Consider the following 14886-nt stretch of genomic DNA (forward strand, 5'->3'; position numbering starts at 1 on the left):
CCCCCCCTCAAAAACACATCGTTCAACCACACAGCTATTTGTGGGGGGAGGGGGGGAGAGAGGTAGAAAATGTTTGGAAACCACTGGGGGGGATGCAGGACCAAAGGTTTGGGAACTAGTGGCATACAAGTATCTACTTCTTGTTTGTTGCTCCTTGGTCAGTGTTCATAGTTGAGCATCAGGGCTTTGCCTCAATTGCTATGTTTAATGGTGCAGACAGTGGTGGTTTCTGACATGAGCAACATGGGTAAACACCCAGGGCGGTATCTTTTTAGGGATGGCACAAGACCACCGCAGACAAAACTTTGTTCTGCTTTGCACAGAGATGGAAGCAATGCAGAACAAAGAGTTTGTTAAATTTAATATTTGTTAAATTTATTAAGTATTTAATATCTATGTGTTCTTATGGGAATGTGGATCTTTCAGATCAATTTGAGAAGTAATTTTGATGATATTTTACATTTTCTTGTGTCGTGTAGCGCGGGGCGCTGGTCTTGGTCTTGACTCGGTCTCGACTTCCCTCGGTCTTGGTTTTGACTTGGTCTCGGACCCTAAAAGTCTTGGTCTTGTCTCGGTCTCGATACACTCTGGTCTTGGTCTTGGTCTTTTCTTGCTCTCGGGTTAGGTGGTCTTGAACACAACACTGATTGGTAATATAGCTTTCTGAAGAAATGAACCATTCCTGGTCAAAAACAACCAATCAGAACCAGAAGAGGGGTCTTACTGCTGTCAATCATCCTCAGGAACGCGCTGCTAAATCTGCTAATGGCAGAGAAACAACTGAGCATTACAGGAAAACCTTTTATCCGCTGTCATTGGTGGCGATGCTAACTGGCTTTAGCATTCACAACTGGCTGTGCTAATGAGGAGAAGCTACATCGTAGCAGAGAACAAGAGGGTGAGAAGTGGCACGCACACAGGCATGATTGACAGTGCTAAGAACCACCTCCTGGTTGGTGGTTTGATTGATGGGAGGAGCTTGAAATTTATTTTAGTTTTTACAGATTATCTCTCATAATATCCTGTCAGGACACAGTGACAATTTCAACAAATATTTTATTTATATACTGCAACTGTTATTAGGGGGGAAAATCTGTTTCCTATGTAAAAAACAAAATAAAAATGTTCCTTCACTAGTGACCCGCAGAGCTTCTGGCTGACTTATTGAATCAATAAATCACTTCAACAATTGAATTAAATATCTCAAAAAACAAAGCATCATGCCCTGAGCTAAAGAAATTCATATTAATAAATGAAAAAGATGACAACTTTAATTCTGTCACTCTGCGAATGTTTACACCAATACACAAACTCCTCTACCCCTGATGTGCCGATGAGTGAAGCGCAGGACTGGCTGTCGACTTCCTGAGCAGGAATCAGATGAAATCTACGGTAATAAATGACCCGCGCTGCGACAGAGGTGGCTGATGTCCGATAGCCTGCGGCCGCGCTCAGCCGCCGCTGCCGCCTGCTGCCAACCTGATAAGAACGTCAAAAACTGACGCTGCGCAAATGCTGCGGGACGCTTTAAACTTTGCTGCCTCAGGTAAACAATTCAGGGGATATAAAAGAGGACAATGAATTACAAGGAGAAGCATAAAACAGGTTTGTTTTTCAGATTGATATCAACTCAGTGCACAACTTTGTTCGCAAATGCCAGGGTGCCTTTGGCGCAGATGTGTTTATACCTCCTAAAGCTTCTCAGAGACTTGGAGAACAAAATACAACTTCATGTCAGAACATTGGTGGGATTATAAAATCAAAACTCTTGATTTTTTTCATTTACTTTTATTGTATTAAAGAGGTGAAAAACATATTTTGAAAGACGAAAGTGATGTCAAACTTCTAAGAAAAGAAACGTGTAAATTAATGCATTTATGTTTTTCTTTCTGCATGCCCAGCTTCAAAAACACCAAATTTTGCGAAGTATTTTTGTCGTCTTTGCAGAGCCAAACGTCTTAGTTTACTTGGAATAAGACAAAACTAACTTGCATGTAACTTTTCAGCAGGATAGAAATTTGTTTTAGGTCAATAATCCTTGAATATAGATCAAAATGTACTATGTTTATAGCTGATCTTTTTACTTATGGTAAAAATGTTTTGTTATAACTGAATTAATAAGACATTGTATTCTCCAGGTGTGGATTAACTGGGAAAAAGAAAGTAATTTGAAGAAAATGTATTAAAATTTCCACACTTCATTCCCTATCCAATGTGTTATTGACCCATTTATTTATTAATTGTATGACGACTATAATAAATATCAGCAATAAATTCATAGCAAACCTTTTTATCTATTAACGGAATCGAAAAAAGAGTCTCGAAAAGCTTAAAAATTGTGTAAAAAGTCGTGTAGGAAAGTATAAATACTTGGTTTAGTGAGTTTAAAGTGATAGTTTAAAAAAGCTACAATGCACCAGAGAGTCTTTGGCTTTGGTCCGCCCTTCAAACCCCACAGATCACAATCCAATCGAGCCTCAGTGGGCTCTGCTTCAGTAAGCCTGAACCCCAGCGGTTTTTCCCTGCAACCTCCAGAACCCAGTGGATCCATTTCCAACGTCCCAGTGCCAAACACGGCAGGATATCCTCTGAGGTCGTCTGACAAAGCCGTTTCTTTGCAGTCCTGAGTTATTTCCATCTGGGAACAACAGGAAGTGTCTTCCACAAAAATGTAAAGGGGATCTATTGTAGAAAATCCACATTTTGCCTGTTTTTGTACTTCTGTTTCAGTCTCAGCTGCTTCTAAAAACAACACAAACTCTTAAAAAAAACATCCAGCTGTTTTTTGGCATGCTGTTGCCTAGCAACACCAGCCAATACCAGCCCCATTACCTAGCAACCCCAGCATGTTTGGTCAGCTGGTTTTACCACTGAATGTGCTGAACAATGGCTGCTASAAAAGACGAGTGTTTTGTTGTTGACTTGCCATCTTGAAACCACTTAGTCAGGCATTCTTGTTGGTTGTGCAGGAGGTGCCACTTGTGCTTTTCAAAGATGTACAATTGCACATCACAACCACAGGTTTGTTATTGCATCCATGCCATGCTGATGCAATAATTCAAGCAAAAGGAGYAGAAACCAAGTGTTGAGGGCAAATAGTAAGGTTTATTTTTATAGCACATTTTAAAGTGCTTTACACCACAAAAACATATGAAACAAGCAATTAACTAGTCAAATGCCATCATCAAAATCATCAAATATGTTGGGCAATGTTGCACTTGCTACTAATCAAACTTTAAACATTTCATGGAAGTCAGCGTTTCAGCATCTTTGCAGTTCTCTGGAAGTTGGTTCCAGATTTGTGGCAACTAGAAACTGAATGTTGCTTCTCAGTGACTGTAGGCTTCTAGCTGGCCAACATCTCTACATTAAAAAAGATTAAACAGCAATGCAAAAATACAAAATATTACCAAGTATTTTTTTCTAGTTTCTAGTGCAAATATCTTATTTTACTAGAAATAAGACAAAACAAACATACAAGTAAATGTTTAGTACTTTAGTTCCACTGGCAGATTATCTTATAACAGGACTTTTCTCCCTTGGTATAAGTGAAATAATTTGCCAGGTGAACTAAAACTTTTTCATCAATATTAAGGAATTATTGACTTGAAACGAGCCGAAAAGTTTCTTGTTCGTTTTATCTTATTTCAAGTGTACAAATATATTTGCATTAGAAACTAGACCAAAAATATGTGGTAAGATTTTGTGTTTTTGCAGTGAGAATTTTGGGTATTAATGGCCAAAATTATGAGAAATGTTTGAAGTATGTCATTCCTGGTGTATTAAAGTTATAAATAGGTTTTACTTTTTGGAATTATTTTCCGAAATGAAGTTTTAATTTCTTTTGATGCACACCAGAGGACTGGAGCAGCTTAATGGGAGGAGAAAAAGAGTGTTGGGTGTCGATGTGCTCCTCCACTCCTCTCGTTGGTCGTAAACCCAAAAATAGAGTTTTTAACGGCTGCCTGCTCGGCTCTCACGGCGTTCTTTACAGCACACAAACTGCGTCACAAAACTTCCACAAACTCCCCTGCAGGAGAGTGACCTTGAAGAAGCTTCACCTCTTTCTTCTCCTTCTGGTTGTCGACATCTCCAGGACTCCCAGGCCAAAACGTGGCGTTGCTCGATGTTGTGATGATTTATCGTGACGGAGGCCGGATCTTATTTGATGCGTTGGTACGAGCGGAGCAGTAATTAACTCTTGCACTGCGCTGCTGAGGGAGGTTTGTGCTGGGAGAGGGGCGAACACTGCCAGCCAGCAGCCTGGAACAAAACATCCCAGCAAATCCTCCTGGCTGGCAGCGTAATAAATTAAACAGCAAATCATTTGTCATGCTCCGGTGTGTTTGTGTAGCTCCGCTATTGAAAAGGATGAGCTTCTTTTTTTTTTTTTTTTTTACATTTTTACCTGCTTAATTCTTTTCTTTTTGTGAATTAAAGTCCCATTGAGCTCAAGGTGAGGCGTGCTCCGGGTGCTCAGGTCCTGTAAAATACGGGTGTGAGTTCCTGTCCGGCCTTTTATTGGTCGGTCATGTGGTCTGTGTTGCTTTTATGACTCACCTTTTCTGTCCTGTGTGGAGGTGGACCTCTTCCATATCTACCCGCCCCCCAACGCGCACACACCCTCGCTTTGTCCATGCGCTCTGGGCCTTCCTCCTCCTCCTCCTCCTCCTCCTCCTCCTCCTCCTCCTCTTCCTCCATTGTTAAAACCCTGAAGGTCCTTGAACTGCCAAAGTCGAGCTCAGAGTTTATTGTGGCTGTTATTCAACACATGGGCTGGATTTGTGTGGAAGCTGGTGTTTGTGATGTACAGTACCACAACTTCTTCTTTTGCTTTTTTTACTGACTCTACACTAAAGATGGAGGATCTAGGAAGTTGAAAAATATTAGATTTTTAGATGGAACAAAGGGCCACGCTAAGAAAATAAGTTAAAATATGATTTTATTCTTAAAATGTGATTTTTTTTCTCACATTATTATGGTTTTATTGTATTATTTCAACTTTATTCTCATATGATTTTATTTAAATATTATGAATTTATCCTCACATTATTATGACTTAATTACTGTATTATTTTGACTTCATTCTTGTACAACTTTTTTCTTAAAATATTATGAATTTATTCCATTACAATTTTACTCTCATATTATTTCGACTTTATTCTCATACAACTTTATTCTTGAAATATTATGACCTTATTCTATTATTTTCACTTTATTCTCGTATTATTTTGTCCTTATTCTTGTACGAGTTTATTCTCAAAACATTGACGTTATTCTGCTATTTTGACTTTATTCTCTTAATCTTTAGTGGAGATGTTGTGGTAATAAAATCTCCACATAACTTTATATTTTAGTTTGTTTGATGTAATTGTTAATTATCAAATGATTTAATAATTGATTTTGATCAGTTTCTCAGTACTTGAGTGGCATTTTTTTTATCAAATGCTTTTTTACTCTTGAGTAATTTGCTACTTTTTACTTTAGCTTGAGTATAAGTAGTGCTGCTCTTACTTTAATATGATTTGTGTCTGCTGTACTAAGGGTGTGTGTGTGTGTGTGTGTGTGTGTGTGTGCGTGTGTGTGTGTGTGTGTGTGTGTGTGTGTGTGTGTGTGTGTGTGTGTGTGTGTGTGTGCACCTCGTTTCTCCTAACCCCCCTAAATAAAATCCAGTGCATGCAGTGCGTGTGGATGCAGAGGCAGTAGAAATGTGTGCAGACTGGTTGTAACATAAATGGCTCCAATCTGCAGAGCTGCATATTGTGACTGTAATTTCATGGAGGAAAGCAGCGTTTGGCTGAGACAAGCTGTTTCCAGAGGCCTGCCTGTGCTTAACGACGGTGGCATGGTGATGTACGACGCCGCAGCGAAAGCCCGGCTCCGTTCCTCGACTCATTTCCACACATGGTTAACTCTTTGGGATCTGAGCGGCCAGTTTACCCAGAGCTCCCAGGCCCCTCTTCCATGGGGAGTTTAGTTTGACTGATTGCGGCAGGGCCGCTGGAGTCGCACCCTGACTTAACACACATTCTGTCAATGATTGTTTGTATGCTTCACCAGTTCAATCTGAAACACTGAGGATTACTTGGACGGTTAATTGCAAAGTTGTTTTAGGGGGAAAGTCGTTTTTTTCCTGTCTTGTAACAGAATGTTGTCAAAGCTCAGGCCTCTGTGGCATTAAACGTCTTTTTTCTTTCTTTTTTTAGTAAAGATTTTTTAAAATCCTACATCAGATATCGGTGACAATGAAACCGACCCAGATCTGTTCTACTTCTAGATGTCAAGCTTTATTATTTATTTTACAATATATTTATAACTCCTAATTGCATTTCCAAACCATTTAAAAGGTTTGTTGCTGTTATTTTATACATGTTTGATCAAGGTAGTCAACCGATAGTTTTTCAGTTTCTGTATTTCACATTTTCTCTTATACTCCTAATTGCACTAATTGAACAAATTAAAGTTRATTTTACACATTTGACCAATCTTGTGAAGCCATTTGTGTACTTAAGTGTGCCGTACTGGTGCAGAGTTATCAAATAAATTTATAATTCTGTACATTTATGTCTATTTTAAAAAAATAGAAATGTTTTAAGTCAATTCAGCACTGATTTTCTGTATCGGATCGGTTTCGGCCGATACTAAACCTCAGATATCTGCATCGGAATCGGAAGTTAAAAAAGTAAATCGGTGAATCCTTAGTCAAAATGTGTTTTAATTTGCAAGAGAAGCACCAGGAGGAGGCGCTGCAGAAAGCCAAATTACCAGAATGTGTGGAAGAAGAAGCTTTGATCAGATGATCAAAATGTTTTCTATTTTTTTGTTTTTTACGCCTACCTGCAGTTACTTGTTAAGTTACTTTAGTTCTTTTTTTAAGTCAACTAACATATTTGCACTAGAAGCTACTAAAAAGATTTTGTGTTTTTCAGGTTAACTTTCCAACCTACAGTCAACATGTGCATGTGTTAGAATGGCCTATTCAAAGTCCAGATGTAAATCCAATTTAAAAATTGACTGAGCTTGAATTATTTTCCAAAGCAGAAGGTGCAAATAAAACTCCTCTAAATCAGAGTAGTTGATTTAAAATGAATTTTTAGTAGATTGTAATTACAAATATTTATAAAATTATGACACTTTTTAAAAATACTTTGAGGACTGAAACGTGTGTTGCATTGTTCGCCGCTGTCGGGCTTTGCTCTCCCTGCAGCAGCGGCGTCGGACCTGGAGCGTGGCGCCTCGGGTCCGTGACGTTGCCACGGTAACGAGTGAGACGTGGCGGCAGCGACGACGGACGTGTTGCGGGAGAAACGGGCGCAGTCAGCATTTTCCTGCTCTCGTCCTCTAACCTGCGAGCGGAGCGGAGCGCAGCGCGACAGGACGCCGGTTTGCCGTTTCACTGAACATTCATTTACCTCCAGCAGTCAAACGGGAAGTTAATCGGAGCGATTATGCGTCACAACGTTGCGTCGCCGCTGTAGGTGTGTTTCCTCGTGTCTGCCATCTGGAGATATGAGAGCATCTGCAATGCCATGCACAGTCCTGCTTATTAAGACACATTAAAGCATATTGGCTTCACGCACATCATCATTTCTGCAAGCAGCAGAGCGCTCATGCTGCAGAGGCCCGAGCTCGCGCAGTCAGCAGCAGCAGCAGCAGCAGCAGCGTTCTGCTGCAGGGCATCAGGAAGACTTTCATTTTGTTTCGAACGCTCTGATCGATGTCTGACTCTGTGTTTTCTGTCTTTTGCTGCGTTTTCATTTCGCTTCGAGTCTGACGTGTGGAAGCGTTGGTAGGCTGTTGTGTTTAATGGCGTAGAGAATGTCCCAAAAGTAAATACCAGCTGCAGCGGCGTGAACTCTGGAGTCAACAGAAATTAAATTAACTTTTCATGTACATTTTAAATTGTTTTTTTTTTTTTTTTTTGTGCATTTTTCCACACGAAGAAATTAACAGTGAATCATGACGACTGGCAAACAATTATTTATTCTCAGAATTCTGACTTTAATCTCAGAATTTGGAATCTTTTCTCAAATTTGGACATTTTTCCTCAGATGTTTGAGTCAAAATTCTGACTTTTTATAAAAATTTTGACTTTTTTTTTTTTTAGGATTATTTTTTCTCAAAATTGTAACTTTTTTCTCAAAAGTCTGACTTTTTCTCAGAATTCAGTCCATTTTTTCCTCTAAATTTTGGCTTTTTTCATCAGAATTAGAACGCGTTTCTCAAAATTGTGATTTTTTTTTCTCAGAATTTGGAATTATTTTTTTCAGAATTCAGACTTTTATCTCACTATCTTGACTTTAGTATCAAAGTTCTGTCTCTTTACTCAAAATTCTGACTCTATTTTCAGGATTCTTACTTTTTTCAAAATTCAGACATTCTTCCTGAAAAGTTGGACTTTAATCGCAGAATTCAGAGTTTAATCTCAGAATCAGAATTGTATAAGTTGTTTTTCAAATCCAGTCTTAATACTCAAATCTACCAAATAAATTTCGGTCAAGCTTTCAGTGTGAATTAATAGCAGGTTTACAAATCCTATAACAAGGACGAGACAGTAATGTGATTATTTTTCATATGCTAACATAATTGACATGCACTTTAGAATATTGGGATTTTTACATAGATGGACACAGAGGTAGAATTTAAAGTCAAAATTATTTTTTTCTCTCTTCTTCTTCCGTAGCATGAGCATATTTTCAGCTATGAATGTCATATTGTTGAGCCACAGGGCCTTCCATATTTTGTATGTGAATCTAAGCCAGTGTGTTGTTTGTCTTCCTGTTTGCTCCAGGAGAAGAGCTGAAGGGAAAGATCAGCGTGCGTAAAAACAAGAAGGATCCGCGCTCACTCTTTGTCACCTTTGACCTTCCAGACAGGAAGCAGACATACAGCCTCCAATGATGTCACCCATCATAGTATCTATGTAACCAGTTATAGCTCTGATTTCATTTTACTTTTTTCTTAATTCATGTCCTGAGCAAAATAAAGGATAATTTGGTCATCCGCATTGTGCCTACTTGTTTAAAATTATTTATTTTTATTCTTTGTGTCATTGTAAGCATTTATGTTGTTAAAAATATTATTGGATACATTTTTTCTTCCCAAAGTTGGAAAACTTTGTTTTATCACTTACTGATAAAAGTGCATAAAAAGAAAGATGCGACACTTATTGTTTGGGGTTTTATAAGTTTTATAAATCCTAATCTCAGAATTCTGACAGTTACATTTTTTTTTTTGCTTTTTTTCTGCCATATTAAAAATTTAGATAATTCACCAAACTTTCATGCTTCTCACATGACAAAGTTTCAGACTTTTTTTTCCTTCCCCTGAACTCCAGACGGTTCGCCTTGCTGCACTCCCACTTTCAGTTTCATTTTGGTGGCAGAAACGCGATAAAATGGTTCCCTTGGTGGTTGAGATGTGTGTGGTTTATAAAGTGACCTCTGTCCACACTGAGTTCATGCTGATTGATGGGAAGTGCTGATAATTTCTCCCTTGCTTGGAGCCAACTCATCCCCGGTGATTTAAAACTTTAGTCATTTTGGCAACTCCTGGGAGCGCTGCCATTTCCTGTGTGAAGGATTTTTGGTTTGAACTTTTTTGTTCAATTTCTCACCTACAAACGGTAAACAAAAGGCGGAAAAACCCAGATATATGAAATTGAGATTTATGTCCTACACAATTGAAGAAAAAAGCTCTTAAAACATGTTTACTTTGCTATTTGTTTCAAAGTAAACTCACGAGACAGAAACTCTACAAACTAAGAAGATGCTATGTGTTGTTTTTTTTATTCAGTGATGAGTAGAAAATGTGAAAAGCCCTCAGAGCTGACTGTTCTGTTGTGAAGAGATTATGTGCTTTTGCCAAGAATTTCTTCCTCTTATTGTTTTACTCTGAGCTGCACAAGACTTCGCCGGCAGCATCATCCATCTTCCACGGGTTTCCAGGGACGATACTAAAAGGTACTTTAGCTTAAAAGAGGCCGACTTGAGCCTCTTTACATACTCCACTGAGCAGCTCTGCTTACAATTAAATATTTTTTTCTGGCTTTTTCTACCTGTGATGATGAATCCTGAACTCTTAAACGTGTAATCTTCTGGAGTGGTCATGTTTTCTGATGCATTTCTGAAGCTTCTTCCGAGTTATTTTTATGAAACTGGTTATATTATAATGATTTAAATCAAAATGTATACCTATTTTTGGCAAATTTGCATCACCTGGTGTCATTTTATCTTGCTTTTAATGATTTGATTTGCCCAGTTTTGTTGCTTTTAGTATTTGGATGATGCTTGTCTGTAATAAATTGGGTTTTACATTGTGACGTTTTAATATTTCTCTTGAAAAGGTAGAACGTAACTAGAATAAACATTGTAGGAATTTAAATATTGTTTGCAAAAAAATAACCACAAATGGGTAGAGTAGTTACAGATTGTACTGTAGTAAGAATAGCACTGCTGCAGCACACTTTTTACTCAAGTAAAAGTAAAAATTAGCTGTTCAAGAAATTACTCAAGAATAAAAAAGCTACAAAGAACTAAAAATTAAAAAATTACATTACATAAACATTTTTGTTCCGTTTTTGGTGAAATATTAAATCCATAATAATTCAAGTAAAAGCAAAAAGTACAGAGTACCAAGAGTACATTTTTAAAAAAGTTACTCAAGTAAATACCATACCAACTTTATTTATAAAGCACTTTAAAACAACCACAGCTGATACAAAGTGCTGTACATTAAAACAAAATATAATAAAAAAAAGTAAATGTAACTAGTTACTACCATCTCTGACAGTAACCATCCCCTTGATGGAGGTTGTTTCCTGAAGGTGTTGATTCTTCAGTCTGATGATTTTGACCACATGATGGCGCTAGAATGAGTGACACTGGCGTCTCAAAAGCCTGTTTTCTGGCGTGCAGCTTAAAAGCAAATACACTGCAAAAACACAACACAAAATCTTACTCTAGTTTTTAGTGCAGATATCTTAGTTCACTTGAAAGAAGACAAAAATAATTTACAAGCAACTTTTCAGCAAGATATGGGAGCTTGATTTAAGTTAATTTCTTATATTATTTTGTTAAAAGTGTAGATCTTTGGTTTTAACATGATTCAGATGGAAAAGATCCATCAGAAAAGAAAACAACAACAACCTGTAGTGGCAAAACATCTGATTTCAAGTTTCACGACTGCAAAATTGAACAACTTGGAATATAAACCGGAAACTGGGAAGGTTCTGATGATGATGATGATGATGATGATGATGATGATGATGATGCTCTGGTTGACCCCCTCTGCTGAATCACCGTCTCCCTTCGCGCTGGCAATGATTGCAGCCTCTTATCTCCCAGGCGACAGCGAGCCTGATCAATTAAACTGCGCCATCTCATGTAATTAACAGGCGCAAAGGGACACGGGAAAACACCCCACACTCCTCCTCTTCCTCCTCCTCTTCCTCCTCCGTGATGCCTACTCGATCAACTTCTGTACTCTGTCAATGTAAGATTCACAAACGATAACTTCAATACTCCCATTAGTCCACAAAAGCTGAACAAACCAGCAACTCGGTGCATTTAAATTACATTTATGCGCATTTTTAGGAGCTGAAATGTGCAAAAACCACTCTCTGCAGGCGTGATGAATGAAACATCCGAACTGTTTCTGGGGATCATATAAGCGCTGATTGCGTTTGCGTCAGTCCCTGAGCTGGAGAAGCAGAAATCAATTACAATTATTCTCTGTTGACAATGTAATTAAACTCCTGGCGGCGGCTAATACAGCCGCTTCTGCTTCTTATCTGGAGCGGAGGGAGATTTACAAGCGGAAGGAGCGCAGCGTGCAAATGAAGAGGAGCCAGAGTCTCTGCATGCGCTGAATCCAGCGGGGAGGAGAGCGAGTCGGCCCGCAACCCGCAGCTGCCCCGCAACACGCAGCTGCCCCGCATGGCCTCAGCGCAGCTCAGCCAAGGCAGAGGCTGGTAGTAACTAGTTACATTTACTCAATTACATTTACTCCTGTAACTTTTTTAAAGCAGTTTTTATTTTTATTTTTATTTTACTTGAGTAATTTTATTATGAAGTATCGCTGCTGTTACTGGAGGAACATTTCTGGATTTTCTATCGGAAAAAAAAGTTTTACCAAAAATTGACCAGACACAGACTCACACCTGCAGGTTTTGTTAAAGTTTTATAAGTTTGTTATGGAAAGAAACTGATTTGGAAACATTTTATTTTTGCCTGATTTTGTTATTTATTGTTACTTAAAAAAAATATTGTCATTTCCGGCCTTAAAATGCCAAAATGTCCACTTAACTTTACATTTTGGTCCGTCTGATGATGCAACTTTTAAATATTAAATGATTAATAATTTGATCAGTTACTCAGTACTTGAGTATACTTTTCACCAAATACTTTTTCTACTCTTACCTGAGTAATTTCTTGGACTGCTACCTTTTACTTTTACTTGAGTTAAAATATATTGAAGTAGCTCTTACATGGCTATAATTTTTAGCTGCTCTTCCTATTTCTGGTAGCAACTAGTTACTCGATTACATTTAATTAAGTAACTTTTGTGGAAAAAAAATTACTTTTCCGAGTATTTTTTACTACGCTCTACTTTTTACTTCAGAAAATAATATGAAATTATTTCTGAAATATATATGAAATTGGAAAAACAAACACATATAGTTTGTGCTGGAAGTGGTTTGTTTACAGAAGTAGGAGAAAGACAAAAAGGTGATATTCTGAGGCAAATTGACCAGGAATTGTTGGTTTAGTAGGTGATTGTTGCGGGATCGGTGTTGTGGAAAGCCCCTCCTTTCACGCCCCCCAAACAATTAACATGAGAGCAATTATCAGATGTTTTCCCTCCAGCAGGAACCACATAATCCAGTTTCCAGGATTCACCAGGGAAACTTCACATTCATACATCACTGAAGAAAGAAAACGAGGTGATCCAGCTTTTAAAAAGTTATGGTATCAAATTAAACTGATTCAAGTAAGTAAGTATAAATATTTTAAATGTATTAAGTTGTCGTGTTAAACAAAGTAGGTTTGACAAACTGAAATGAGTTACAATTACAATTGTAGAAAATTGTCTTAAAAAATTAGAGCTCTGTTCTTTTTTCAGTGGAATACTTGCAAACTTAAGAATAAAAATAAGATTATCTTTATTTTCTAGAAATTACCTCTTCCCCTTTTTTATTGCCGCCCTGGGCAACTGCCCCCGCTGATTGGTTTAACCAGGTAGATTCGCCTTTTCGTACCTTGTTATTTGTACGCTGAAAACAGAGAGAATGTGTTTATCGGTCTCAAGCAATCAAATTATTTACATTTGTTTACCTTTACAACTTAATAAATTAACTTGAATAAACCTGATTTGATTAATTGTGACCAATTATCAAATTTCTTTTTAAATTTGGAGCTGCATTATCTTTTTCCCAGTGCAGTTATTTCGTACCAAACCGTTTCGAGTACGAAATGGAGCCATCTGGGAATAGCAGACAGCTCTCTGCGTCATGGCAACTGCGTCAAATTGGAGCTCGAAACATTGACGTGTCACATCTACTTTAAACACACTGTCACGGTTGTACGAAAATGCAAAATATGATTATCTAGAGGGAAGGAGGAAACGCGAACTGACCCAAAGACAATTACAACAAATTAAGTGATCGGAACTGAAAATAATTCATTTAGCTTTGTGTCTTAATAACGAGTTAGTTTTACGGAGCTCATTTTCCTTTAGTGTCTGCAGTTTCACTTTACGGCGGCCTGCTGTCCTCATGGCTGGAAGAGGAGACGAGGCCTCGTGATTTCTTTGTAAATGATGAGACAAAGGAGACATAAAGACATTACAACCAGCCTCCTGACTCTTTTTTTTTTTTGCATCCTCCAGTAACAGAAAGAGCAGGACTATGATATGCGCAATGCAGTGTTTTGGACTCAGCTGTCACTGCTTCCAGTGGAGGCTCCAGTGGTTGGCTCCGGGTCCTCCTGACGCGTGTGAGTCCGTAAAACAAGCTTCTTCCTGCGCAAGACTTTCAACAAATGAGTAGCTCTGAATAGACTTTGCCCCGCTTTTTTTTTTTTTTTTTTTTTTTTTGTTAAACTTGATCAATGCTTCCATTGGTGACGCGTCTCGCCTCAGGCGCGCTGTGCGTAAAACCGACTAGCTGGGGGGGAAAAAAAGAAAAACTATTTATAGTTCAGGTCATTTTTAGCTCAACTTAACCCTTGATTGCCCCCCACCCCCTCCCCCCGCCGAATTAGATACTTAAAAGAAAGTTTCAACTTTCTCTTCCTTAATTCATTTCTCTTTTAATTCCCATTTGGTGCGGAAAGCATAATAAACAAACTTTATTACTATAAAAGGCCATAATCGAGATTACATCTCAGCATAGAATTCAAACTCCAGCATGAACCCAGTCTGGTTCCCCGTGATCACGTGGGAAGCGTCAATGCACGCGTGGAAGCTGCACATCTGTAGTCACGAGTGTATTAATCAGCTTCAGCGCTGTCCGCGCAGCGCTCACGCATGCAACGTGCGTAATCAGAACACATACAATTCACGCACGCACAAACGCGCCCCCCGTCGCTTTGGCTCTGCTAGTCCCCTTTAAAAAACCCGAATCCAAGCCTAATGATTTATCAAACTCCTATTATCAAGAAAATGTCACGCGAAGGGCACCTTGCTCTGCACTGACGCAAACTGCTCCAAGCTTTCCCACGGAGCCGTAGAAAAGCTTTGCACTCGCTGCTTTGCGCGGCAATAACCACTTCGGCTTCCAGTCGTCTCTTCCTTCCTCTCTCTCTCTTTTTTACAGCTGTTTTCAGCCTGAACGCAGAGCTCTGCACAAAATGGTAAGTGGATGGAAACTCCTCCGTTTGCTTTTGC

General features: G+C 38.6%; 1 protein-coding gene across 1 annotated transcript in view; it reads left to right on the forward strand.

The window, feature by feature from the left end:
* Positions 1–9007, forward strand: part of prmt3 (protein arginine methyltransferase 3) — a 62482-nt gene extending 53475 nt beyond the window's left edge. The window contains exon 16 of the mRNA XM_008405948.2: positions 8792–9007. Within this exon, the coding sequence (XP_008404170.1) occupies positions 8792–8901 (110 nt within the window). The 3' untranslated portion in view covers positions 8902–9007. The remainder of the gene's footprint in view (positions 1–8791) is intronic.
* The last annotated feature ends 5879 nt before the right edge of the window (positions 9008–14886 follow it).

This window comes from Poecilia reticulata, linkage group LG3, assembly GCF_000633615.1.
Source record: "Poecilia reticulata strain Guanapo linkage group LG3, Guppy_female_1.0+MT, whole genome shotgun sequence".
Taxonomy (NCBI): domain Eukaryota; kingdom Metazoa; phylum Chordata; class Actinopteri; order Cyprinodontiformes; family Poeciliidae; genus Poecilia; species Poecilia reticulata.